The sequence below is a fragment of the Staurois parvus genome, unplaced genomic scaffold, assembly GCF_062004578.1.
Source record: "Staurois parvus isolate SC_StPar_1 unplaced genomic scaffold, SC_StPar_1.0 ptg000132l, whole genome shotgun sequence".
Lineage (NCBI taxonomy): Eukaryota > Metazoa > Chordata > Amphibia > Anura > Ranidae > Staurois > Staurois parvus.
Genome location: NW_028317928.1, coordinates 8,053,639 through 8,078,663, shown reverse-complemented (window position 1 = coordinate 8,078,663; position 25,025 = coordinate 8,053,639). Strand labels below are relative to the sequence as shown.

Below are 25,025 nucleotides of genomic sequence, written 5' to 3'. Positions count from 1 at the left end.
AGGAATGCTGCCTATGACCCCAAGAATGCCATCCCAACTGTCAAACGTGGTGGAAACATTCTGCATTGAGGGTGTTTTTCTGCTAAGGGGACAGGACAACTGCACTGCATCAAAGGGACGATGGATGGGGCAATGTACCATCAAATCTTGGGTGAGAAGCTTCTTCCCTCAGCCAGAGCATTGAAAATGGGTTGTGAATGGGTGTTCCAGTATGACAATGACCCAAAACACACGGCCAAGGCAACAAAGGAGTGGCTCAAGAAGAAGCACATTAAGGTCCTGGAGTGGCCTAGCCAGTCTCCAGACCTTAATCCGATAGAAAATCTATGGAGGGAGCTGAAAGTTCGAGTTGCCAAATGTCAGCCACCAAACCTTAATGACTTGGATAGGATCTGCCAAGAGGAGTGGGCCAAAATCCCTCCTGAGATGTGTGCGAACCTGGTGGCCAACTACAGGGAACATCTTACCTCTGTGATTGCCAACAAGGGATTTGCCACCAAGTCATGTTTTGTGAAGGGGATCAAATACTTATTTCCTTCATGAACATGCAAATCAGTCATCATTTGTTAGACATGCATTTCTGCTGAATCTGTTGTTGCTATTCTGTCTCTCAGTGTTACAAAACACTGAACATTTGATTTTTAGACCGATCATTTCTTTGTGAGTGGGCAAACATTCAATATCAGCAGGGGATCAAATACACATTTCCTTCAATATATATATATATTAGATTGTAAGCTCCAAGGCCCTCCTAACCCTCTTGTATTGAACTGTATTGTTGCTGTATTGTCTCTCATTATATTGTAAAGCGCTGAGCAAACTGTTGCCACCATATAAATCCTGTATAATAATAGGAATAATAGTAATAATAATTAATAAATATATATATTTATATATAGGAATACAATATTATTTTTTTGTTTTGGATTATTGCAAACAGGTGTGAGGGCTTTCTAAGTATCCCCAGTCTTAATTGGGATCAGAAAAATAGTTAATTGCATCATATATTTAGTACCCATTCAGTTAACAGTAAAATAATCATAATAATATAACTAGGAACCAGGGGCGGACTGACCATTTGGGAACTCGGACACTGCCCGAGGGCCCAGGGTCAATAGGGGGCTCCATGAGATGCCCCTGGTACCTTTTTCATAGGCTTTTTTAGTTCGGGCAAGGACACAGGGGCCCCATGATCCCCTATTACCCGGGGGCCCGCATGAGTTGTCAGTCCGCCCCTGCTAGGAACTATATACGTCTGTTATTATTATATTCCAATTTTTTTTTTGTACAGTGGCAGTTACTTCCGGGTTGTGGCTCTTACACTTCCGCTTCTTGCGTTCCAGTGCCGCCCAGCCGCTACCTGGTTTCCTTAGCAACGCCTGTGGAGCGTTCTGACCGACGTGTGGAGACGCTGGTAGTCTAGCGGTGGCCATTTTCTCGTAGTGCAGACTTTCAGCCTTCTTGGTTCAGGGGGCTGACTGGGTGAAAATTTTAGTTTGCAGCGTACTAGAAATCTAATACTAGGATAAAAGAAATGCATGAACTCCATAAGGATGTGAATATGGGGAGTGTATATTGCGGTGCTTTACTGGAGGAGTTGTTTTGCTGTACCCCGGAAGAGGCGGAGGGAGGGATTTCTGTAATCAAAGCAGCTTCCTGATGTGAGGCTGGAGGGACCCATTGAGGAGGAGGTGATAATATCTTCTTATTATGGGAGAAAGGGGGACCAGTGGACGGTGTTGGGGGATTGGGAATGTGTCATGTGATGTGGGCGAGGTCACGTGTCTTCTAGAGTCAGGGCTCTGCAGTGGGAGGATTAGTCCCCTCTGCTGCATTGGGGTCTCTATACAGATAAATGTTGGTGTAGAAGGGATTCATATCCATTCTTCCCCCAGCTGTAAACCCCTCCATATCCCCAGTGAAGTGACTGGCCTCAGGTGACACAGAGAGATGAATCAAATCCTCCTACATAAGTTGTACCTATTTAGCTATAGCCTTCTCTATAGACTGCTGGCTCCACCTTTCAGCATGCAGATGAGAGCTGAAGCCAGATACACCCACCCCCTCACCAGCCAGACTCACCAGTGAGTAATGGAGGGGCAGGGTGGAGAGCAGCAACTGACACTGCGAAGAGGTGACTGAGAACTGAGCAATCTGTGGTGATGTGATCGCTCAGTTCTCAGGCTTAGAGCCAGCAGGGGGATAGTTGCAGCATCAGACCAATGTTGCAGCATGGAGGTGAATATGTATATTTGGGTTTTTGAAAACCCCAAACTTCTCCTTTGATACTTTTCTCTCCCACTGCCTACACTGCCAGATTCCTTTATGTTGAAGATCTAAGCCTGGTAAAAGAGCTTTAACATCCAGCCTACTTCTGATTGGGTAGGATACTTCAATCTTCACTGCGTTCTGTAGTTCGACCTGCCAGCCCCTACCTGTAGTGATGTAGAGCAGTGGTTCCCAGCCACAGGGCCATGGCGGGAACTGGGCCACAGCCTTCCTCCTACCAGGCTCTGGTTTCCTGCCTGCTCTGACAGCTACAATATGGAGTAGACAGGAGTGTTTTGTCCTGACTTTCACCACCTCCTGGAGTGGTGGTGGAGCTGTGGAGTATTTCCAGCTCTGGGTGCCCAACAAAGTGATGCACACCAAACTGTAGCCTTCCTACCAGTAGAAAGCAGAAGCCGGAGGTGGCTGGAGGGAACCTTGCGGCTTTGCCCTGGTTCTGGGGGGAGTGTAGGACAACTTGGATCTTGGTGTCATGGAGGATCTCAGTGTATATGGAGGTGTTGCTGATGCTTACCTGTGCAGGCTTAAGCCTGCTACACTACAATGGAGCCCCCTGCAGTTGCAGGCTTGAGTCCAGCCTGATAGCTTGATAGCTGAAGGTTGGGGAGGAGGAGGAGAGGGGCTTGTTCTTCAGCACATAGCTGCCCCATACTCAGGACACTCCCATGACCGCAAGGTCAGTACAATCTACTGCTTGCCGTTTCGGGGGCATTAGGGTTCAAGCTTCATCAGGGCTTAAACTGCTGGCTGAACGTAGTGCCAGACTTGTATTGGTTAATAGAGGGGTATTAGAAATCAGTAATTACTATCTCCTTTATTAAAAAATAATGCTTCAGGGACTGGTTGTGTAGGACCTACACAGACTGCTGCTGAAGGCAAAACACTCTTTTCTGGTACAAATATTTTTTATTAAAGGAATTAAAAGAAATACAGTACAAGAAATCACCCACGCAGGGGGGCCTGTATCAGCCATACATATATGAAAGTCACAAATATACACAGATACCAATTGTCAGTGAAGGTGGGTTCCTGCAGATCATTAAAACAGTGGTGTGACTAGAACTTTCAGAGCCCCGGAGCAATAAATCACAAAGGGCCCCCCTAACCCTAAGGTTGGGGCTCTTCCCTATGAGCCCAGTGGCAGAACACTAGGGCTCGATCGCAAGTGCGACCTTTGTGACCCTGGTAGTTCTGCCACTGGTGTCAGTTTTATTTAAATTTTTTTACCATTTTTATTTTTTTTTTACTATTTTTTTAAATTTCTTTTTACAAATTTTTTTATTACTTTTTACATTTTTTTAATTACTTTTTACAATTTTTTTTTAAATTACTTTTTTACAATTTTTTTAGGAGCCCCACTGGGGGGCTTTGATGAAATGCCAGGGGTCTAAAGAGCCCTCTGATGTTTCAGTTTGAGGCAGGGAAAGGATATTGAGGACTCAGCCCTCAATCTCCATCTCTGCAACCTCAGCTGCACTTAATGAATGGATTGGAATAGCTCTGTACAGAGCTTCTTGTTCATTCATAAACTGAAACATAGTAAACACAGTTTACTATGTTTCAGTTATGAATGGACAGAGTCAGTTATTGGTACCGATGATACAATGGATTTCTTCCAAGCCATGGCTATGATATGATATGTTTGGCCTCAAGGAATAGATAGGTGGCCAATTTTCCTTGGGAAGAACATACCGTATTTGCCGGCGTATAAGACGACTTTTCAACCCCTGAAAATCTTTTGAAAAGTCGGGGGTCGTCTTATACACCAGTATACGGCGAGCCGGTGTCAGGACGGCACTGTTTCGAGGGGCGGCGCCACCCCCCCTCCTCCTCCTGTACCTTACCTGGCTCCGGTCCCGGTCCCACGACGATCCAGTCCAGGAAGAGCGGCTGCTCCTTCTTTGAGTTCGGCCGCTCGATGGTCCCGCCAGCCGCTCGGCTCCGCCTCCTCACCGGTGATTGGGCGCCAGCACTGGAAAGGCACACAGGCGACCAATCACCGGCGAGGAGGCGGAGCCGAACGGCCCCGCGAAAATCAAGCAGCCGTACTGAAAGAAGGAGCAGCCGCTCCTCTCCCCCACTGACACCAACGATGGGACACTATTCCTCCTCCCCACTGACACCAACGATGAGGCACTGTTCCTCCCCCACTGACACCAAGGATGGGGCACTATTCCTCCTCCCCACTGACACCAAGGATGGGGCACTATTCCTCCTCCCCACTGACACCAAGGATGGGGCACTATTCCTCCTCCCCACTGACACCAAGGATGGGGCACTATTCCTCCTCCCCACTGACACCAACGATGGGGCACTATTCCTCCCCCACTGACACCAATGATGGGGCACTTTTCTCCCCACTGATACCAATGATGGGGCACTATTCCTCCCCACTGACACCAACGATGGGGCACAATTCCTCCTCCCCACTGACACCAACGATGGGGCACTATTCCTCCTCCCCACTGACACCAATGATGGGGCGCTATTCCTTCCACTGATACCAATGATGGGGCGCTATTCCTCCCACTGACACCAATGATGGGGCGCAATTCCTGCCACTGATACCAGTGATGGGGCGCTATTCCTCCCACTGACACCAATGATGGGGTGCTATTCCTCCCACTGACACTAATGATGGGGCGCTATTCCTCCCACTGACACCAATGATGGGGCACTATTCCTCCCACTGACACCAATGATGGGGCACTATTCCTCCCACTGACACCAATAATGGGGCACGATTCTTCCCACTGACACCAATGATGGGGCACTATTCCTCCCACTGACTAATGATGGGGCACTATTCCTCCCACTGACACCAATGATGGGGCACTATTCCTCACACACTGACACTAATGATGGGGCACCATCATTGGTGTCAGTGGGAGGAATAGTGTCCCATCATTGGTATCAGTGGGAGGAATAGCGCCCCATCATTGTTATCAGTGGGAGGAATAGTGCCCCATCATTGGTATCAGTGGGAGGAATAGCGCCCCATCATTGGTGTCAGTGGGAGGAATAGTGCCCCATCATCGGTATCAGTGGGAGGAATAGTGCTACATCATTGGTGTCAGTTGGAGGAATAGTGTCCCATCATTGGTGTCAGTGGGAGGAATAGTGCCCCATCATTAGTGTCAGTGGGAGGAGTAGTGCCTCATCATTGGTATCAGTGGGAGGAATCATGCCCCATCATTGGTGTCAGTGGGAGGAATAGCACCCCATCATTGGAATAATATACTGAAATACCATACCATATTGAAATCAAATCTGATGTTTTTTCATTTTTATTTGGTGTGTGTTGGAAGAGGGGTAGTCTTATACGGCGAGTATAGCTCAAACCCTATATTTTAACAGGAAAAGTAGGGGGTCGTCTTATACGCCCAGTCGTCTTATACTTCGGCAAATACGGTAATCCTGAACAGGGCAGTGTAATAAGGCCAGCTTTGCATCCTTGTGGATGGGTATCTCGAATAAGGTATGCAAAAGTCCAAAGACCCAGGACCAAAATCCAGTTGGGCGTGGGCAAGTCCACCAAGTGTGGAGGACATCTCCATGTTGGCCACAGCCCCTGAGTCCAACACTCTTTTCAAACCAGAATTTTAAGCTCTGATGAAGGGGGAACCCCTTAGCCCACAGGTGACAAACTGGTGGCCCTCCAGCTGTTGCCAAACTACAAGTCCCATGAGGCATTGCAGGACTGACAGTTACAAGCATGACTCCCAAAGGCTACGTTCACACTAGCGTTGTATGCAGGCAGCAGAGAGGCGTTTGGGAAGCGTTTTTACCGCTTCCCAAATGCCTCGGACAATCTGCACATTGCAGCACATGGTGCTATTCTAATGGGAGCGTTAGCGTCACGGCAAAACGGACGCCTCTGGTCGAGTCAGGAGGCGTTGAAGCCTCCTATTCTAGTCTATGGTTCCGCTCCACAAACGCCCGGCGACGCGGTTGCAGGGCGTTTGCGGAGCAGTAACACCATTGAAACTTCATTATAGGCGTTTGTGGGGCGTTTGTAACGCTTGGCAAACGCCTAGCAATCGGCGCTAAACCGCGCATGCGGTGTTTGCGGAGCGTTTGCCGAGCGTTAAAAAATGCTCCGCAAACGCCGGACCAGCGCTTGCCAAATGCTATAGGGGCGTTTGGCAAGCGTTGGTAAAACAGTCAAGTGTGAATGAGCCGAAAGATAGAGGCATGATGGGACTTGTAGTTTCGCAACAGCTGGAGGGCCGCCAGTTTGACCCCCCTGCCTTAGCCCCTGAAATAGGTTGGCTTGTTGTTTTTGGGTGGATGGATGAAATAAAAACTCTTGGACACCCAAACCCTTTACTCATGTTTTTCCTATACCTTCCCATCCTCACCTGAATCACCTTTAAGGCCCTATCCCAAATTCTGTCTCTTCCCCATTCCTCCCCAAACTACAGAAATTCTTACCAATCTATTTTTTTTTACCAGTGATAAAGATTAAAAAAAATGTTTATGATCTTTCCTCTATCTCATACAGACAAGAAGTGATGTGAATGACTGGCTATATAGCTACTAGCTATACACTCACCAGCCTCTTTATTAGGTACACCTGTTCAATTGCTAATCAGCCAATCACATGGCTGCAACTAAGTGCGTTTAGGCATCTAGACGTGAAGACGACTTGCGGAAGTTTAAACCGAGCATCAGAATGGGGAAGAAAGGAGATTTAAGTGACTTTGAACGTGGCATGGTTGTTGGTGCCAGACGGGCTGGTCTGAGTATTTCAAAAACTGCTGATCTACTGGGATTTTCACGCACAACCATCTCTAAGATTTACAGAGAATGGTCCGAAAAAGAGAAAATATCCAGTGAGTGGCAGTTATGTGGAGGAAACTGCCTTGTTGATGTCGGAGAATGGGCAGACTGGTTCCAGATGATAGAAAGGCAAAAGGAACTCAAATAACCACTCGTTATAACCAAGGAATGCAGAATACCATCTCTCAATGCAGAACATGTCGAACCTTGAAGCAGATGAGCTACAGCAGCAGAAGACCACATCGGGTGCCACTCCTGTCAGCCAAGAACAGGAAACAGAGGCTACAATTCACACAGGATCACCAAAATTGGAAAATAGAAGATTGAAAAAATGTTGCCTAGTCTGATGAGTCTAGATTTCAACTGCAACATTCAGATGGTAAGGTCAGAATTTGGCATAAACAACATGAAAGCATGGATCCATCCTGCCTTGCATCATCGGTTCAGGCTGGTGGTGGTGGTGTCATGTTGTGGTGGATCCATCCTGACTTGTATCAACGGTTCAGGCTGGTGGTGGTAGTGTCATGGTGTGGTGGATCCATCCTGCCTTGTATCAATGGTTCAGGCTGGTGGTGGTGGTGGTTTCATGGTGTGGTGGATCCATCCTGCATTGTATCAGTGGTTCAGTCTGGTGGTGGTGGTGTCATGGTGTGGGGGATCCATCCTGCCTTGTATCAACGGTTCAGGCTGGTGGTGTCATGGTGTGTGGGAGATTTTATTGGCACACTATGGGCCCATTAGTACCAACTGAGCATTGTTAAATGCCATAGCCTACCTGAGTATTGTTGCTGACCATGTCTATCCCTTTATGACTCCAGTGTCCGCATCTTCTGATGGCTCCTTCCAGCAGGATAATGCACCATGTCACAAAACTCAAAATCATCTTAAACTAGTTTCTTGAACATGACAATGAGTTCCGTGTACTCCAATGGCCTCCATAGTCACCATATCTCAATCCAATAGAACACCTTTGTGATGTGGTGGAATGGGAAATTCACATCATGGATGTGTAGCCAACAAATCTGCAGGTGTGATGCCTTCATGTCAATATGCACCAATATGCACCAAAATCTTAGAGGAATGTTTCCATACCTTGTTGAACCTATGCCACCAAGAATTAGGCAAAAGGGGGTCCAACCCAGTACTAGCAAGGTGGACCTAATGAAGTGGCCGGTGAGTGTATGCAGGTGCTGTTTTTCATTACCTATTACATAGAGTGCTCTCTCTTTCTCATGAGGTACATGTTCTACAATAAAGATGTGTAAAATTACTCATAAAACAAATGCCTTAATGTATTTGTTCTAATTTCTTATTTGTAGTACATGGTAGAGCAAACAAGGCAAAACTGTCCATGAGGAAACATTTCCAATTAGATCACCTAAGTATGGAGAAGGAGTGGAGTCACATGACTGAGAGAATATTAAACCTCACACTGGAGATCATCTACCTGCTGACCGGAGAGGTGAGGAACATTCTGGGAGGTCACATGACATCACTCTTATCTCTGTTAATAAAACACAGACCTGACCATAGAGGTGAGGAGGATTCTGGGAGGTCACATGACACCACTCTTATCTCTATTAATAAAACACACATCTGACAGGAGAGGTGAGGAGGATTCTGGGAGGTCACATGACATCACTTTTATTTCAGGTATATTAAACGGGCTAGACTAAAGCACTGATATATATGGCATTGGCACTAATGATAATTTAAAACGCTGATTGGATGGTGGCATAATTTCATATTTTGTCCTTAAATTTAGAATTATATAGCTTTCAAGTTGTCTAAAGGGTTGGTGGCTTCCAACATGAGGGAGATCCAAAGCCCTGTCATAGATCCTCCATTCCACTCCCTGAAAATGAACAAGAAGGTTCAAGAAGTCACCAGTGAGATCATTGAGCTGCTGACAGGAGAGGTGAGCGGTGCCGGGAATTCTGGGACATTATCTAGTAACAGACAAGGGATGTGTCTGGATGGTGACTGTATCATTGTGTGTGTCAGGTTCCTATAAGGTGTCAGGATGTCATGGGTTGTATCTCCATGGAGGAGTGGGAGTATATAGAAGGACACAAGGATCTCTACAAGGACGCCATGATGGAGAACCGGCCACCCCTCACATCTCCGGGTAAGAGGAGACTTTCATTTCTTGTATTGAGGATCCACCTAGATACACACATCCTCTGATATAAAGACATAGAAACAATGTATTCAGTCAGTGTGTGTGTTTCCTACAGATGGATCCAGTAACAGAAATACCCCAGAGAGATGTCCCAGCCCCCTCTATTCCCGGGACTCCACACAGGAACATCACAAGATCCTCCAGGACTATCAGGTAGATGGAATAAAAAACACAAAAAAAGTACAAGTAAGCATCACCTAACAGTCACCAGTGAACATTGTTCCTTTGTAGGGAATAACTTGGTTTTTGGTTAATTACTTGTATTCACTCCCTGGAAGAAGGGAAGTGTCAGGCTGTTGGGCTCCCCATAAGCAACCTGTCTCCTGCCTAAGTTCTGTACTAATAACAGCCTTTGTAACAACTGTCATTAAAAGTGTTATTAAACCCCGGACCCCGCATTCACTATATCCGCTCTTCCTGGACCCCGCAATTCACTATATCCGCTCTCCCTGGACCCCGCAATTCACTATATCCGCTCTCCCTGGCCCTGCATTCACTATATCCGCTCTCCCAGGACCCTGCATTCACTATATCCGCTCTCCCAGGACCCTGCATTCACTATATCCGCTCTCCCAGGACCCTGCATTCACTATATCCGCTCTCCCAGGACCCTGCATTCACTATATCCGCTCTCCCAGGACCCTGCATTCACTATATCCGCTCTCCCAGGACCCTGTTTTTACTATATCCGCTCTCCCAGGACCCTGCATTCACTTTATCCGCTCTCCCTGGACCCTGCATTCACTTCATCCGCTCTCCCCGGACCCTGCATTCACTTCATCCGCTCTCCCAGGACCCTGCATTCACTATATCCGCTCTCCCCGGACCCTGCATTCACTATATCCGCTCTCCCCGGACCCCGCATTCACTATGTCCGGTCTCCCTGGACCCCGCATTCACTATATCCACTCTCCCTGGACCCTGCATTCACTATATCCGCTCTCCCTGGACCCCGCATTCACTATATCCGCTCTCCCAGGACCCTGCATTCAATATATCAGCTCTCCCAGGACCCTGCATTCAATATATCAGCTCTCCCCGGACCCTGCTTTCACTATATCCAGTCTCCTACAATTCACAGAACATGGAAATGCAATTATTTTAGTAAATATAAATGTCTCAATAACTTTTCACATCAGCAGGATATAGCAGTCTTGTGACTTCTATCAATGTCCAGCTGAGCGCTGGTTAATGTTGGAGCAGTTATCATTCTCCCCTGACTATTCTATGAGGCTTCATGATCCCTGATTTGCTGTCTGGACAGTGTTGATTGGCCCTGTGCTGATCACATGCACCCCCCCCCCCAAAAAAAAAACTTTCTAGCAATGCACACCAAACTGAGCATGTTTAGACTTGCCACTGCTGCACTAACTATAGCAAATGGATTTGGGACAGTAGAAGAAGGGGAGGATTGGAGAAGACAGGACCACACAACCTTTTTGCACAATGCAGAGGATTAACCCCTTAGGTTCCACAGTGAGTATAGCAAGCATGCTTTACTGCAACTTGCCATTGGCTCCTGCTGCCTTTCTCAGTTATTAAGAAGGGAGCGGGGAGCTGTGGTCGAGCCGCACTCTGTATCAATAGACACACAAAGCGTGGCTTGGGAGCAAGTCTTCGTGAGTGCCCCACTAGCAAGCAGCTTGCTTTGGGGGCATTCAGAAGGGGGGAGGAGCCAGAAGCGCTGGCGAGGGACCCCAGAAGAGGAAGATCGGGGCTACTCTGTGCAAAACCATTACACAGAGCAGGTAAGTATGACGTTTATTATTTAAGAAGAAAAAATTTTTTTTTTAAATAACTTTTGAATAATCTAAAGCAATCTTTAAGGAATTGTTCTTGTTCTCCTATAGGAAATGCTTGAGGTACAATCTGCTGATTGTAGACCTGAAGTTAGAGAGGAAGCAGAAGAGCTATATGTAAGGGTGGATGATTCGTGTAAAGAGGAGATCCCTCCAGAGATCAGCCCAGGTGAGGAATAAACACTAAATCCAGAAAAGAGTCCCAGATCCTCCTTGTTCAGTCACTACAACCATCTCTTCTTCTTCCCCCTCTTCTGTCAGGCATTGCCACTTCGGGGGGTAATAAAAGTGTAAACCAGACTATGCCTATATATTGCAGTTTGCCAGTCTTAAAAGATGAGTTTGCTGCATTATGCACCCGTGTAGGGAGCCATGGTTGTTACTAGTGGTGCACTGAAATTTAAATTCTGGTGCCGAAACCGAAAATTCAAAATGCACTTGACCGAAAACCGAAACCAAAATGCGCAATTTTTAAAAATGAATATATATTTTTTGGAAAAAAAATACACTTTGATTAAAAAAAAACCCAAAAATATGAAAGAGGATGTTACGGCGAGTAAATAGATATCCAACATATCACGCTTTAAAATTGTGCACGCTCCTGGAATGGTGTCAAGCTGCAGTACTTAAAAACCTCCATGGGTGATGCTTTAAAAATGTCTACAGGTTAGCAGTGTAAAGTTACAGAGGAGGTCTAGTGCGAGAATTATTGCTCTTGCTCTGACATTCGTGGTTATACCTCACGTGTGTGATTTGAACAACGTTTACATATGTGGGCGTGGCCTATGTATGCATTCACCACTACATACGAGCACAGGGGGACGGGGGCACTTTAAACTTTTAAAAAGTTTTTTTTTTTTTTTTTTCCACTGTCCCTTTAAAAAAAAAATGTAATCACTTTTATTCCTATCAAAAGGAATGCATGCATCCCTTGTGATAGAAATAATTAGTGATCTCTTTATGGAGAGATATGGGGTCAATAAGACCCCATATCTCTCCTCTGCTATGTAAAGCATTGGATCAAAAAAAAGCTTTGATCTAGTGCTTTAGAAAAACAAAAAAAAAAGTCCGGAACGGGAAGTGACATCGCTCTGGTCCTCCAAGGGCATAGAGATGAGTGGAGGCCATCTTTCCTTAACTAATCTCTATGCCCAGTGCCGGGATCGTTCGATGGTTTCTCTCGTAAGGCTGAGAACTACCAAGTGGCGGCGGTGGCAGGCGGGCGGGCAGTGGCGAAGGGACGAGTTTTTTTCGGTGCTTCAGTGCTTTATCAGTGCTTTTTTTCATATCTGCCCAAGGCCGATAGGGGTGTTTTCGGCCACTGAAATTTTGGTGCATCCCTAGTTGTTACCCAGGCTGGACTACAAATATCCAAACACTGCCTTATGTACAGATGGTGGTATAGTAGCAATAGCATGATGTGATCTGATCCTCATCTATGTCACAGCAATAGACAAACATAATGTGCCTAACGTGGCTGTAAACCCTTCCATATACAGTTGCAAGAAAAAGTATGTGAACCCCTTTGGATTACATGGCGTTTTGCATGAATTGGCCATAAAATGTGCTCTGAACATCATCTAAGTCACAACAATAGAAGAACACAGTCTGCTGAACATAATACTACACAAACATTAGATGTAGCCATGGTTTAATTGCACAGAACATGTAAACATTCACAGTGCAGGGAGGAAAAAGTATGTGAGGCCCTAGCTTAATGACTTCTCCCAGAGCTAATTGGAGCCAGGAGTGAGCCAACCTTGACTCCAATCAGTGTGATGATATTGGATGTGTTGCTGACAGCTGTCCTGCCCTTAAAAAACACACACCTGTTTTGGGTTTACTGGTTTCAAGAAGCACTGTCTGATGTGAACCATGCCTTGCAGAAAAGAGCTCTCAGAAGACCTACAATCAAGAATTGTTGACTTGCATGAAGCTGTAAAGGGTTACAAAAGTATCTCCAAAAGCCTTGATGTTCATGTGTCCACGGTAAGACAGACTGTCTACAAATGGAGAAAGTTTAGCACTGTTGCTACTCTCCCTAGGCGTTGTCATCCTGTAAAAATGACTGCAAGAGCACAGCGCAGAATGCTGCATGAGGTAAAGAAGAATCCCAGAGTGTCAGCTAAAGACCTACAGAAATCTCTGGCACGTGCTAACATTTTTGTTGACACATCTACAATAAGGAAAACATTAAACAAGAATGGAGTACATGAGAGGACACCACGGAGGAAGCCATTGCTGTCCAAAAAGAATATTGCAGCACGTTTGAAGTTTGCAAAAGAGCATCTGGATGTTCCACAGCACTACTGGCAAAATATACTGTGGACAGATGAAACCAAGATTGAGTTGTTTGGGAAGAACACACAACACTATGTGTGGAAAAAAAAAGGCACAGCACACCAACATCAAAACCTCATTCCCACTGTAAAACATGGTGGAGGGAGCATCATGGTTTGGGGCTGCTTTGCTGCCTCAGGGCCTGGACGGATTGTTGTCTTTGATGGGAAAATGAATTCCAGAGTTTATCAAGACATTTTGCAAGAAAACGTACGACCATCTGTCCACCAACTGAAGCTCGGCAGAGGATGGGTGATGCAACAGGACAATGACCCAAAGCATACAAGTAATTCAACAAAACAATGACTGCAACAGCACAGAATACGCCTTCTGGAGTCACCCAGTCAGAGTCCTGACCTCAACCTGATTGAAATGCCGTGGCATGACCTTAAGAGAGCGATTCACACCAGACATCCCAAGAATATTGCTACACTGAAACAGTTTTGTGAAGAGGAGTGGTCCAAAATTACTCCAGATCGTTGTGCACGTCTGATCTGCAACTACAGGAAACGTTTGGTTGAGGTTATTGCTGCCAAAGGAGGGTCAACTAGTTATTAAGTCCAAAGGTTCACATACTTTTTCCTCCCTGCACTGTGAATGTTTACATGTTATGTGCAATTAAACCATGGCAACATCTAATGTTTGTGTAGTATTATGTTCAGCAGACTGTGTTCTTCTATTGTTGTGACTTAGATGATGTTCAGAGCACATTTTATGCCCAATTCATGCAAAACTCCACGTAATCCCAAGGGGTTCACATACTTTTTCTTGCAACTGTACCAGTGATGTGACTGGCCTCAGGTGAAACACAGAGATGAAACAAATCCTCCTATATACACTATATTTCCAAATGTATTGGGCCAGCCCTCCAAATCATTGGATTCAGGGGTTCCAATCCCTTCCATGGCCACATGTGTATACAGTCAAGCCCCTAGACATGCAGACTGCTTCTACAAACATTGGTGAAAGAATGGGTCACTCTCAGGAGTTCAGTGGCTCCAAGCGTGGTCCTGTGATAGGTTGCCACCTGTGCAATAAGTCCATCCGTGACATTTCCTGGCTACTAAATATTCCACGCTCAACTGTTAGAGGGATTATAACAAAATGGAAGCAACTGGGAACAACAGCAACTCAGCCACCAAGTGATAGGCCACGTCACATGACAGAACAGGGTCAGCGCATGCTGAAGCGCACAGTGCGCAGAAGTCACCAACTGTCTGCAGAGTCAATAGCTAAAGACCTCCAAACTTGGTGTGGCCTTCAGATTAGTACAACAGTGCATAGAGAGCTTCATGGAATGGGTTTCCATGGCCGAGCAGCTGCATCCAAGCCTTACATCACCAAGTGCAATGCAAAGCGTCGGATGCCGTGGTGTAAAGCACGCCGCCACTGGACTCTAGAGCAGAGGAGGCGTGTTCTCTGGAGTGACCAATCACACTCTTCTGTCTGGCAATCTGATGGACGTGTCTAGGTTTGGCGGTTGTCAGGATAACGGTACTTGCCTGACTGCATTGTGCCAAGTGTAAAGTGTGGTGGAGGTAGGATTATGGTGTGGGGTTGTTTTTCAGGGGTTGGGCTTGGCCCCCTAGTTCCAGTGAAGGGAACTCCTTAGGGTGTCAGCATACCAAGACATTTTGGACAATTTCATGCTCCCAACTTTGTGGGAAGAGTTTGGGGATGGCCCCTTCCTGTTCCAACATGACTGCGCACCAGTGCACAAGTCAAGATCCATAAAGACATGGAGGAGCCAGTTTGGGGTGGAGGAACTTGACTGGCCTACACAGAGTCCTGACCTCAACCCCATAGAACACCTTTGGGATGAATTAGAGCGGAGACTGCGAGCCAGGCCTCCTCCCCCGACATCAGTGCCTGACCTGACAAATGTGCTTCTGGAAGAATGGTCAAACCTTCCCATAGACACCCTCCTAAACCTTGTGGACGGCCTTCCCAGAAGAGTTGAAGCTGTTATAGCTGCAAAGGGCGGGCCAACTCAATATTGAACCCTACGGACTAAGACTGGGAGGCTATTAAAGTTCATGTGCGTGGATAGGCCCGGCTGACCAATACTTTTGGCAATATAATGTAAGTTGTACCTATTTATCTGCAGTCTCTTCTCCTCTTCATCCATTCAAAGGCCAGAATTTTATGCAGCTTGTCTGATAGTTAAAAAAAAAAAGGGGTGCAGAACTCCGAGAGGAGAGCTGATTGGAGGGAAGAGACACCCCCCCCTCCACAGAGCACACAGGAACAGAGCTGAGGCTGTCCATCAGCTGGGGATCCCTCCCCTGTCACTATTTTTCTCTTGGTGTCAGGAAAACCTGTCAGAAGTGATTCATGCAGAGATACAAAGCAGCAGAGATAAATGACACTTAGTGCTCTTAAATGAGAGAAGTATACACTATAGAGGGATATGCTTTGGTCATATTTAATCTCTGAGGTTTACAACCACTTTAAGCTGACAATTCTAACTTCTTGTGTCTTTAATCGCACACATCTATTAAACATGGGGAGTGAAGAAACAAGGGCTGCTTTCTTGGCGGACTCCACTGCCTTCTCTTTTAGGCTTCTCCTGCTGGGAAGATGGGTGCTCTTGCTTCCAGTAGCATCCTGGATTTAATTATCAAGATCAAATGCTTCTTGCAAAAAGAATTTGTAGTCCAGCACCTAAAGTGGTTAAAAACCTTTCCATATCCCCAGTGAAGTGACTGGCCTCACAGGTGATACACAGGGATGAAACAAGTCCTCCTACATAGGTTATACCTGTTTATCTGCAATCTCCTCTTCTCTACAAAAGTGCTACATTTATAAAGCGCATCTGAGCTGTCAGAAAAAAAGGGGCAGTGAATTGAAATTACACACTGCAGAGCTCAGTGAGGAGAGCTCTGAGAGCTGATTGGAGGGAAGGGACACCCCCCCCCCCCCCTCCACACAGTTCACAGGAACAGAGCTGAGGCTGTCAATCTGCTGAAGGTCCCTCCCCCTGTCCCCATTTTTCATGTGGTGTCAGGAAAACTTGTCAGAAGTGACCAGAGGAATAAGGCAGCAGACAGAAATGACACTTAGTGCTCTGGAGTGAAACACACTATAGAGGGATATGCTTTGTTCATATTTCATGTCTGAGGCAATGGTGTATTTAGATCTTGCGCTGCCCTAGGTAACACTAAAATTGGCCGCCCCCCCCATTCACAGCTAATCACAACAAAAGACGGAATGAATCAGTTTCATGCAGTAACAATGACTGCAAATATCAATGAAATACATTGGTATTAGCAATCATAATGTGTTACAAAAAAATCCTGATCACTGGCCCAGAGTAGTTACTATGGTAACATTGTATTGCTTTGGTCACAGTGTGCTGAAAAATAAAATAGTAAAAAAAAAAAAATGTAATAGAAAATAAAAAAATAATAGAAACATTTGAAAAAAATACAAATTCAATTATTATTATTATTTTCACAAAATAAATGTATCAGAATACATTTTGACCTAAATTTATGAAGAAATGTTATTTATTTGCAAAATTTTATAACGGAAAAGTGTGTTTTTTTTCCTAAGTTTCAGGTGTTTTTTTGTTTTATTTAGTATCATATAAAAAACTCAGTGGTGATTAAATCCTACCAAAAGAAAGCTCTATTTGTGTGAAAAAAAATTATAAAAATTTCATATCGGTACAGTGTTGCATGACCGCACAATTGTCATTCAAAGTGCGACAGCGCTGAAAGCTGCAAATTGGCCTGGACAGGAAAGGGTGAAAGTGCCCGGTATTGAAATGGTTAAACCAATGCCCATATATGGAAATATACTAGAAGCTGGACGGGTTCTAAATGAATGCGTATCTGCATCTAGCACGTCTGTCAGAATATTACAATATAATAAGTTACTAGTACTTCAGCTGCTAGGTTAAAAAAATGACCCTTGCAATACATACAGTACAGCAGTCTCCCCCCACACACACTCTCTGGGGTCTCTCATACATCTCAGTACAGGGGGCTTCACTCTCTTCTTTATTCACAGACCCTGGAGACACCAAAAAGGCTCACACAGATGTCAAAAGTGAGCAAGATGAAGATGTACATGTGAAGGTTAAAGAGGAGGAAATTCCTATAGCAATCAACACAGGTGAGACATAAATACTGTATACCGTACTTTTTGCTCCATAAGACGCACCTAGGTTTTGGAGGAGGAAAACAAGAAAAAAAATATTCTGAACCAATGGACTGCATACATAGTACAGGAGATGAACAGAGACTGCAGACATAGTACTAGAGATGACCAGAGACTGCGGACATAGTACAGGAGATGACCAGAGACTGCGGACATAGTACAGGAGATGACCAGAGACTGCGGACACAGTACAGGAGATGACCAGAGACTGCGGACATAGTACAGGAGATGACCAGAGACTGCGGACATAGTACAGGAGATGACCAGAGACTGCGGACATAGTACAGGAGATGACCAGAGACTGCGGACATAGTACAGGAGAAGACCAGAGACTGTGGATGTACTACAGGAGATGACCAGAGACTGTGGATGTACAACAGGAGATGGTCAGAGACTGCAGATGTAGTACAGGAGATGACCATAGACTGCAGACCTTTGAGGAGCTGGGGGAATGGGGTGAGCAGGTACCTGAATTTGACAGGTACCCATTCCCACTTCCGCTGCGATCGCCTCCCTCCCTGTAGTCTCCTGGGACACATGACAGGTCCCAGAAAACTGCTGGACCATTCACAAAACGCAGCACTTCTCGTACTACATACTACAGGAGATGACCAGAGACTGCGGACATACTGTAGTACATAGTTTCCTTTTAGTTTTTATCCCTGAGTTAAAAGAAACAATGTTTAATTTTAGTGTATTTCCTCGAGTTAAGAGAAACAATGTTTCCTTTTATTCCCCACCCCCCCCAAGTTAAAAGAAACAATGTTTCCTTTTAGTGTATTTCCCCAAGGTAAAAGAAACAATGTTTCCTTTTAGTTTCTTTCCTGAGATAAAAGAAGCAAAGTTTCCTTTAGCTCTGGAGAAAATGACAGCTAAATCTGTGAGCTTTAGTGAAGAAAAAAAAAGCCGGAAATTGCATTTAACAATCGGCACTGACATACACTTCGTATTGCGAAATAAAATTTGTAAAAAATTCATAAACTGAGGCATTATTTTCAATGGATTTTCATTCGTAAACCGAAAAATTACGTAAACTGAGGCGTTTGTAAACTAAGGTACACCTGTATTATTATACAGGATTTATATAGCGCCAACAGTTTGCGCAGCGCTTTACAAAATGAAGGCAGACATGATAGTTACAATACAATTTGGTACAAAAGGAAACAGAGGGCCCAGCTCATTAGAGCTTACAATCTAGGAGGAAGGGTTGAGTGGTACAAAAGGTAATAACTGTGGGGGATGAGGTGATGGAGGAAATCAATGGCAATTTACTAGTTAGAAGCAGGATAGGCTTCTTTAAAGAGAAAGGTTTTCAGGGATCATCTAAAGGTGGATAGATTAGGAGACAGCCGGACAGATTGGGGTAGAGAGTTTCATAGGATGGGAGAAGCTCGGGAGAAGTCCTGGAGGTGAACATGGGAGGAGGTGACACAGGAACTAGAGAGCTCTTCAGCAGCGGGTCGCAGCCTGCCCACAACCATTGATTGGGCCAACGTCTGTGCATTTTCCATTGCATCATGGGAGATGTAGTGCCAGCTGAACAGGTTGGATGTGATGGTTGGCACCTGCAAAGTCCTGCCCACCAGCACCCGGGCACAGTGCCGAAAGTGGTTTATGCATTCATTAAAAAAATGACTGTGCATTGGGGAAAAGGATCTAGGCATGGAAGCGGCCAGGATCCTGGAGTTCAACTTTATTGCTCTTTTCTAGTTTCTTTTATTTATTTAGATCAGGGGTCTCCAAACTTTCTAAACAAAGGGCCAGCTTACTGTGCTTCAGGCTTTAGGGGGGCCGGACTGTGGCCAGTGGGAGTACAAAATGGCATCAGTGCCGTCATTGGTTTTAATGGGAGGAAAAGCTCATTGAGAAGAATACTGCCCCATTGATGGTGTTAGTAGGGCGATTGGTGCTCCATCATTGGTGGAGTAATGCCCCAAGGGCCAAGTAAAGGGGAGCAAAGGGCCACAGCCAGCCCCCAGGGCCGCAATTTGGAGACCACTGATTTAGAGGGTGTGTTGGTAATTTCTGTTTATTGACCTTTTAGGTTGTTCTATCCCTTTCCATATCTTACTACCTCCAGATGGACAAGACTGTGGGAATAACCCTTTGGCCTCTCCGGATGGTCTACTAGAAGATGATGTCCCAGCAGATATTTCAAGAGAAAATCCCATTGCCCCAATTTCCCGTCCTGAAGCCTACACTACAGACCTGTCCTATGACCCCCCTATACACGAACTACGCTTTACTGACTGCTCACCTCCTGTAACCCGTCACATAGATCACAGAGGGGTTGAAATGTTCCCGTGTTCCATATGTGGTATATGTTTTACAAGGAGGGCAGAGCTGTTGTCACACCAGCGGTCCCACACAGTCGAGAAGCCCTATTCATGCTCCGAATGTGGGAAGTGTTTTACCCAGATAGGAAACCTGACGGTACATATGAAGGCTCACACCGGGGGAAAGCCGTATTCGTGTACGGAATGCGGGAAAACCTTTTGTTTTATTTCAGCACTTACTAAACATCAGAGAATTCACACAGGGGAGAAGCCCTATTCATGTACAGAGTGCGGGAGATGTTTCAGCCAGCGAGCCAATCTCATTGCACATCAGAGGACTCACACGGGAGAGAAGCCTTATTCGTGTTTGGAATGTGGGAAACGGTTTACCCGGAGAGGCTACGTCATCGAACATCAGAGAACTCACGTGGGAAACATTTTACTAAAAGACCGCAAATTATCGCACATCAAATAATTCACAATGGAGTGTTGTGTATGTGGGAGGTGTTAACCTCTCGAATGCTTTCTCTCGTCCCCTACCTTTCATCGCCTAGTAGTAGAGACTTCTCTAACATCAGAGCATGCTCACAAAGGCTAGCACACCTAGACTTCAGGTCATGTGATGCATTTTATCTCCCAGGAACCTCTTTGATGCCTTGGAGAGGCAAAGCATTGATCTGCCAGCGATCAATTGGGTGCCCTGCATTTCACTATCACTTTTCTGTTCCGTACAGGGGCGGACTGACAACTCATGGGGCCCCCGGGCAATAGGGGATCTTGGGGCCCCTGTGCCCTTGCCCACACTCAAAAAAGCCTATGAAAAGGTACCAGGGGCATCTCATGGGGCCCCCTACTGACCCTGAGCCCTCAGGCAGTGCCCGAATGGTCAGTCCGCCCCTGGTTCCGTAACTGGAGGTCTTAGCAGGCTGGAAATGTCATGATGGCGAGCAGGTCTATATAGGAAGGGAGCTGTACCAGGCAGCCAACATCTTCCCGGCCCCTGGTTGGATAGAGAAACCAGCCCTGGACAGGTCACACCGAAAAACACACCAAAAAAAACCCCATTTGGGTGTTGGTTTGTGTGTAGATTTATTAGTGGATTATTTTGTTTCACCAAGTGATTCATGGTTGATGTCCTACGTCGGGCAGTGGATGAAATTTGGCTGAAGCCCAACTCTTCTTTTTTTTTCATTTTGGATATATAGTAGATGGGAAGAATCTAGCCTCTACCATGGTTTATTGCTGTGTGTGACCCAGTAAGGAAGATTTTATTGTCATTTCCAGGATAGAAAGGTACGGGAAATGTCATTATTCCACTTGAAACTTAGGTCTGGTGTAGCAGAACGTTTACATTGTTAGGCAGCTCCCAAACGAGTCATGCCTGTACAGCAGCAAGTGTCTTGGTTAGACTAGTGTCTACTAGGGTCAGTACTGGGAGGGCAGAGGACATGGGATCACTGCTGGCAGGGTGGAGGACAGTGGTCACTGCTGGCAGGGCGAATGACAGGGGTCATTCCTGACAGGGCAGAGGACAGGGGTCATTCCTAGCAGGGCGGAGGACAGGGATCACTGCAGGTGGGCAGAGAACAGGGGTCACTGCTGGAAGGGCGGTGGACAGGGGTCACTGCTGGAAGGGCGGTGGACAGGGGTCACTGCTGGAAGGGCGGTGGACAGGAGTCACTGCTGGCAGGGCAGAGGACAGGGGTTATTGCTGGAAGGGCAGAGGACAGGGGTCACTGCTGGCAGAGCAGAGGACAGGAGTCATTCCTGGCCGGGCAGAGGACAGGAGTCATTCCTGGCCGGGCAGAGGACAGGGGTCATTCCTGGCCGGGCAGAGGACAGGGGTCATTCCTGGCAGGGCAGAGGACGGGTCATTCCTGACCGAGCAGAGGACAGGGGTCACTGCTGCAGGGCAGAGGACAGGGGTCACTGCTGCAGGGCGGAGGACAGGGTCACTGCTGCAGGGCGGAGGACAGGGGTCATTCCTGGCAGGGCAGAGGAGAGGGGTCACTGCTGCAGGGCGGAGAACAGGGGTCATTCCTGGCAGGGCGAAAGACGGGTCACTGCTGGCAGGGCAGAGGACAGGGGTCATTGCTGGCAGGACAGGGGTCACTGCTGGCAGGGCAGAGGATATGGGGTTACTGCTGGCAGGGAGGAGGACAGGGCTCACTCCTGGCAGGGTGGAGGACAGGGGTCACTGCTGGCAGGACAGAGGACAGGGGTCATTCCTGGCAGGACAGAGGACAGGGGTCATTCCTGGCAGGGCAGAGGACAGGGGTCATTCCTGGCAGGGCAGAGGACAGGGGTCATTCCTGGCAGGGCAGAGGACAGGGGTCATTGCTGGCAGGGCAGAGGATATGGGTCACTGCTGGCAGGGAGGAGGACAGGGCTCACTCCTGGCAGGGTGGAGGACAGGGGTCACTACTGGCAGGACAGAGGACAGGGGGTCCTTCCTGTGAGGGCGGAGGACAGGGGGTCCTTCCTGTGAGGGCGGAGGACAGGGGGTCCTTCCTGTGAGGGCGGAGGACAGGGGGTCCTTCCTGTCAGGGCGGAGGACAGGGGTCATTGCTGGCAGGGCAGAGGATATGGGGTCACTCCTGGCAGGGAGGAGGACAGGGTTCACTCCTGGCAGGGTGGAGGACAGGGGTCACTGCTGGCAGGGCTGATGACAGGGTCATTCCTGGCAGGGCAGAGGACAGTGGTCACTGCTGGCAGGGCTGATGACAGGGTTCATTCCTGGCAGGGCAGAGGACGGGTCATTTCTGGCAGTTAGAACCAGAAACGACCTCTCCTGTGCTCTAGGACTCAGAATAAGGGTGGATAGATGTTTGTGAGTATCACTCTGTATTCAATAAATTATGGTTTACTGAGGTAATGCGAAAGGTTGGTGCGCTTTCTTTTTTGTTTTGCTTTGCAGTCATTCCTGGCAGGGTGGAGGACAGGGATCACTGCTGGCAGGGTGGAGGACAGAGAGCACTGCTGACAGGGCAGAAGACAGTGGTCACTGCTGGCAGAGCAGAGGACAGGGGTCATTCCTGGCAGGGTGGAGGACAGGGGTCATTCCTGGCAGGGCGGAGGACAGGGGTCATTCCTGGCAGGGCGGAGGACAGGGGTCATTCCTGGCAGGGCGAAGGACAGGGGTCATTCCTGGCAGGGCGGAGGACAGGGGTCATTCCTGGCAGGGCGGAGGACAGGGGTCATTCCTGGCAGGGCGAAGGACAGGTGTCACTGCCGGCAGGGCGGAGGACAGGGGTCACTGCCGGGAGGGCGGAGGACAGGGGTCACTCCCGGGGGGGCGGAGGACAGTGGTCACGGGGGGGGGGGGGGCGGAGGACGGGTCATTCCTGGCAGAGCGGAGGACAGAGGTCATTGCTGGGATGGCAGAGGACAAGGGTCAGTGCTGGCAGGACAGGGGACAGTGCTGGCAGGACGAAGAACGGGTCACTGCTGCAGGGCGGAGGACAGGGGTCATTCCTGGCAGGGCGAAGGACAGGGGTCACTGCTGGCAGGGCAGAGGACAGGGGTCATTGCTGGCAGGGCAGAGGATATGGCGTCACTGCTGGCAGGGTGGAGGACAGGGGTCACTGCTGGCAGGGCGGAGGAGAGGGGTCACTGCTTTGAGGGCGGAGGACAGGGGTCACTGCTGGCAGGGCAGATGACGGGTCATTTCTGGCAGGACAGAGGACAGGGGTTATTCCTGGCAGTTAGAACCAATAACGACCTCTCCTGCGCTCTATGACTCAGAATAAGGGTGGATAGATGGAACCAGAACTTGAAAAATTCGACCACCAATGCATATAGGGTTGTGCAGCTCCAAACAAGGCTGGGGAAGCCCAGCCAGTACTGCAAAGCAAAACAAAAAAGAAAGCGCACCAACCTTGCGCACTACCTCAGTAAACCATAATTTATTGAATACAATAATATTGATTTACTTCGTTGTTTGTGAGTATCACTCTGTATTCAATAAATTATGGTTTACTGAGGTAATGCAAAAGGTTGGTGCGCTTTCTTTTTTGTTTCGCTTTGCAGTCATTCCTGGCAGGGCAGAGGACAGGGGTCACTGCTGGCAGGACGGAGGACAGGGGTCACTGCTGAGGGGGCGGCGGACGGGTCATTCTTGGCAGGGTGGGGGACAGAGGTCATTGCTGGGATGGCAGAGGACAGGGGTCTGTGCTGGGAGGGCGGAGGACAGGGGTCACTGCTGGCAGGGCGGAGGACAGGGGTCACTGCTGGCAGGGCGGAGGACAAGGTCACTGCTGAGGGGGCAGCGGACGGGTCATTCTTGGCAGGGCGGAGGACAGAGGTCATTGCTGGGATGGCAGAGGACAGGGGTCAGTGCTGGCAGGGCAGAGGACAGGGGATAGTGCTGGCAGGACGAAGAACGGGTCACTGCTGCAGGGCGGAGGACAGGGGTCACTGCTGGCAGGGCAGAGGACAGGGGTCATTGCTGGCAGGGCAGAGGATATGGCGTCACTGCTGGCAGGGAGGAGGACAGGGCTCACTCCTGGCAGGGTGGAGGACAGGGGTCACTGCTGGCAGGGCGGAGGACAGGGGTCATTCCTGTCAGGGCGGAGGACAGGGGTCATTCCTGTCAGGGCGGAGGACAGGGGTCATTCCTGGCAGGGCGGAGGACAGGGGTCATTCCTGGCAGGGCGGAGGAGAGGGGTCACTGCTTTGAGGGCGGAGGACAGGGGTCATTTCTGGCAGGGCAGATGACGGGCCATTTCTGGCAGGGCAGAGGACAGGGGTCATTCCTGGCAGTTAGAACCAATAACGACCTCTCCTGCGCTCTATGACTCAGAATAAGGGTGGATAGATAGAACCAGAACTTGAAAAATTCGACCACCAATGCATATAGGGTTGTGCAGGGGGAGCAGAGGACAATGGTCACTGCTGGCAGGGCGGAGGACAGGGGTCATTCCTGGCAGGGCGGAGGACAGAGGTCATTGCTGGGATGGCAGAGGACAGGGGTCAGTGCTGGCACGACAGGGGACAGTGCTGGCAGGACGAAGGACAGGGGTCACTGCTGGCAGGGCGGAGGACAGGGGTCACCGCTGGCAGGGCGGAGGACAGGGGTCACTGCTGGCAGGGCGGAGGACAGGGGTCACTGCTGGCAGAGCAGAGAACAGGGGTCACTGCTGGCAGGGCAGAGGACAGGGGTCACTGCTGGAAAGGCCTCGGACAGGGGTCTTT

General features: G+C 48.1%; 1 protein-coding gene across 2 annotated transcripts; it reads left to right on the top strand.

Annotated features, from left to right (window-relative positions):
• Positions 1-1,640: 1,640 nt before the first annotated feature.
• Positions 1,641-22,714, top strand: LOC149466286 (oocyte zinc finger protein XlCOF8.4-like). Of its 2 annotated transcripts, none has more exons than XM_089672972.1 (8): positions 1,641-1,691; positions 8,391-8,533; positions 8,837-8,989; positions 9,076-9,199; positions 9,309-9,406; positions 11,104-11,221; positions 17,407-17,511; positions 19,637-22,714. In XM_089672972.1, exons 2-8 carry the CDS (start codon positions 8,423-8,425, stop codon positions 20,305-20,307), a joined length of 1,380 nt encoding a protein of 459 aa, XP_089529098.1. In that variant the 5' UTR covers positions 1,641-1,691; positions 8,391-8,422; the 3' UTR covers positions 20,308-22,714. The 2 variants fall into 2 exon arrangements, with proteins under 2 accessions (XP_089529098.1, XP_089529097.1); XM_089672971.1 differs by having other exon boundaries at positions 19,601-22,714.
• Positions 22,715-25,025: the final 2,311 nt, after the last annotated feature.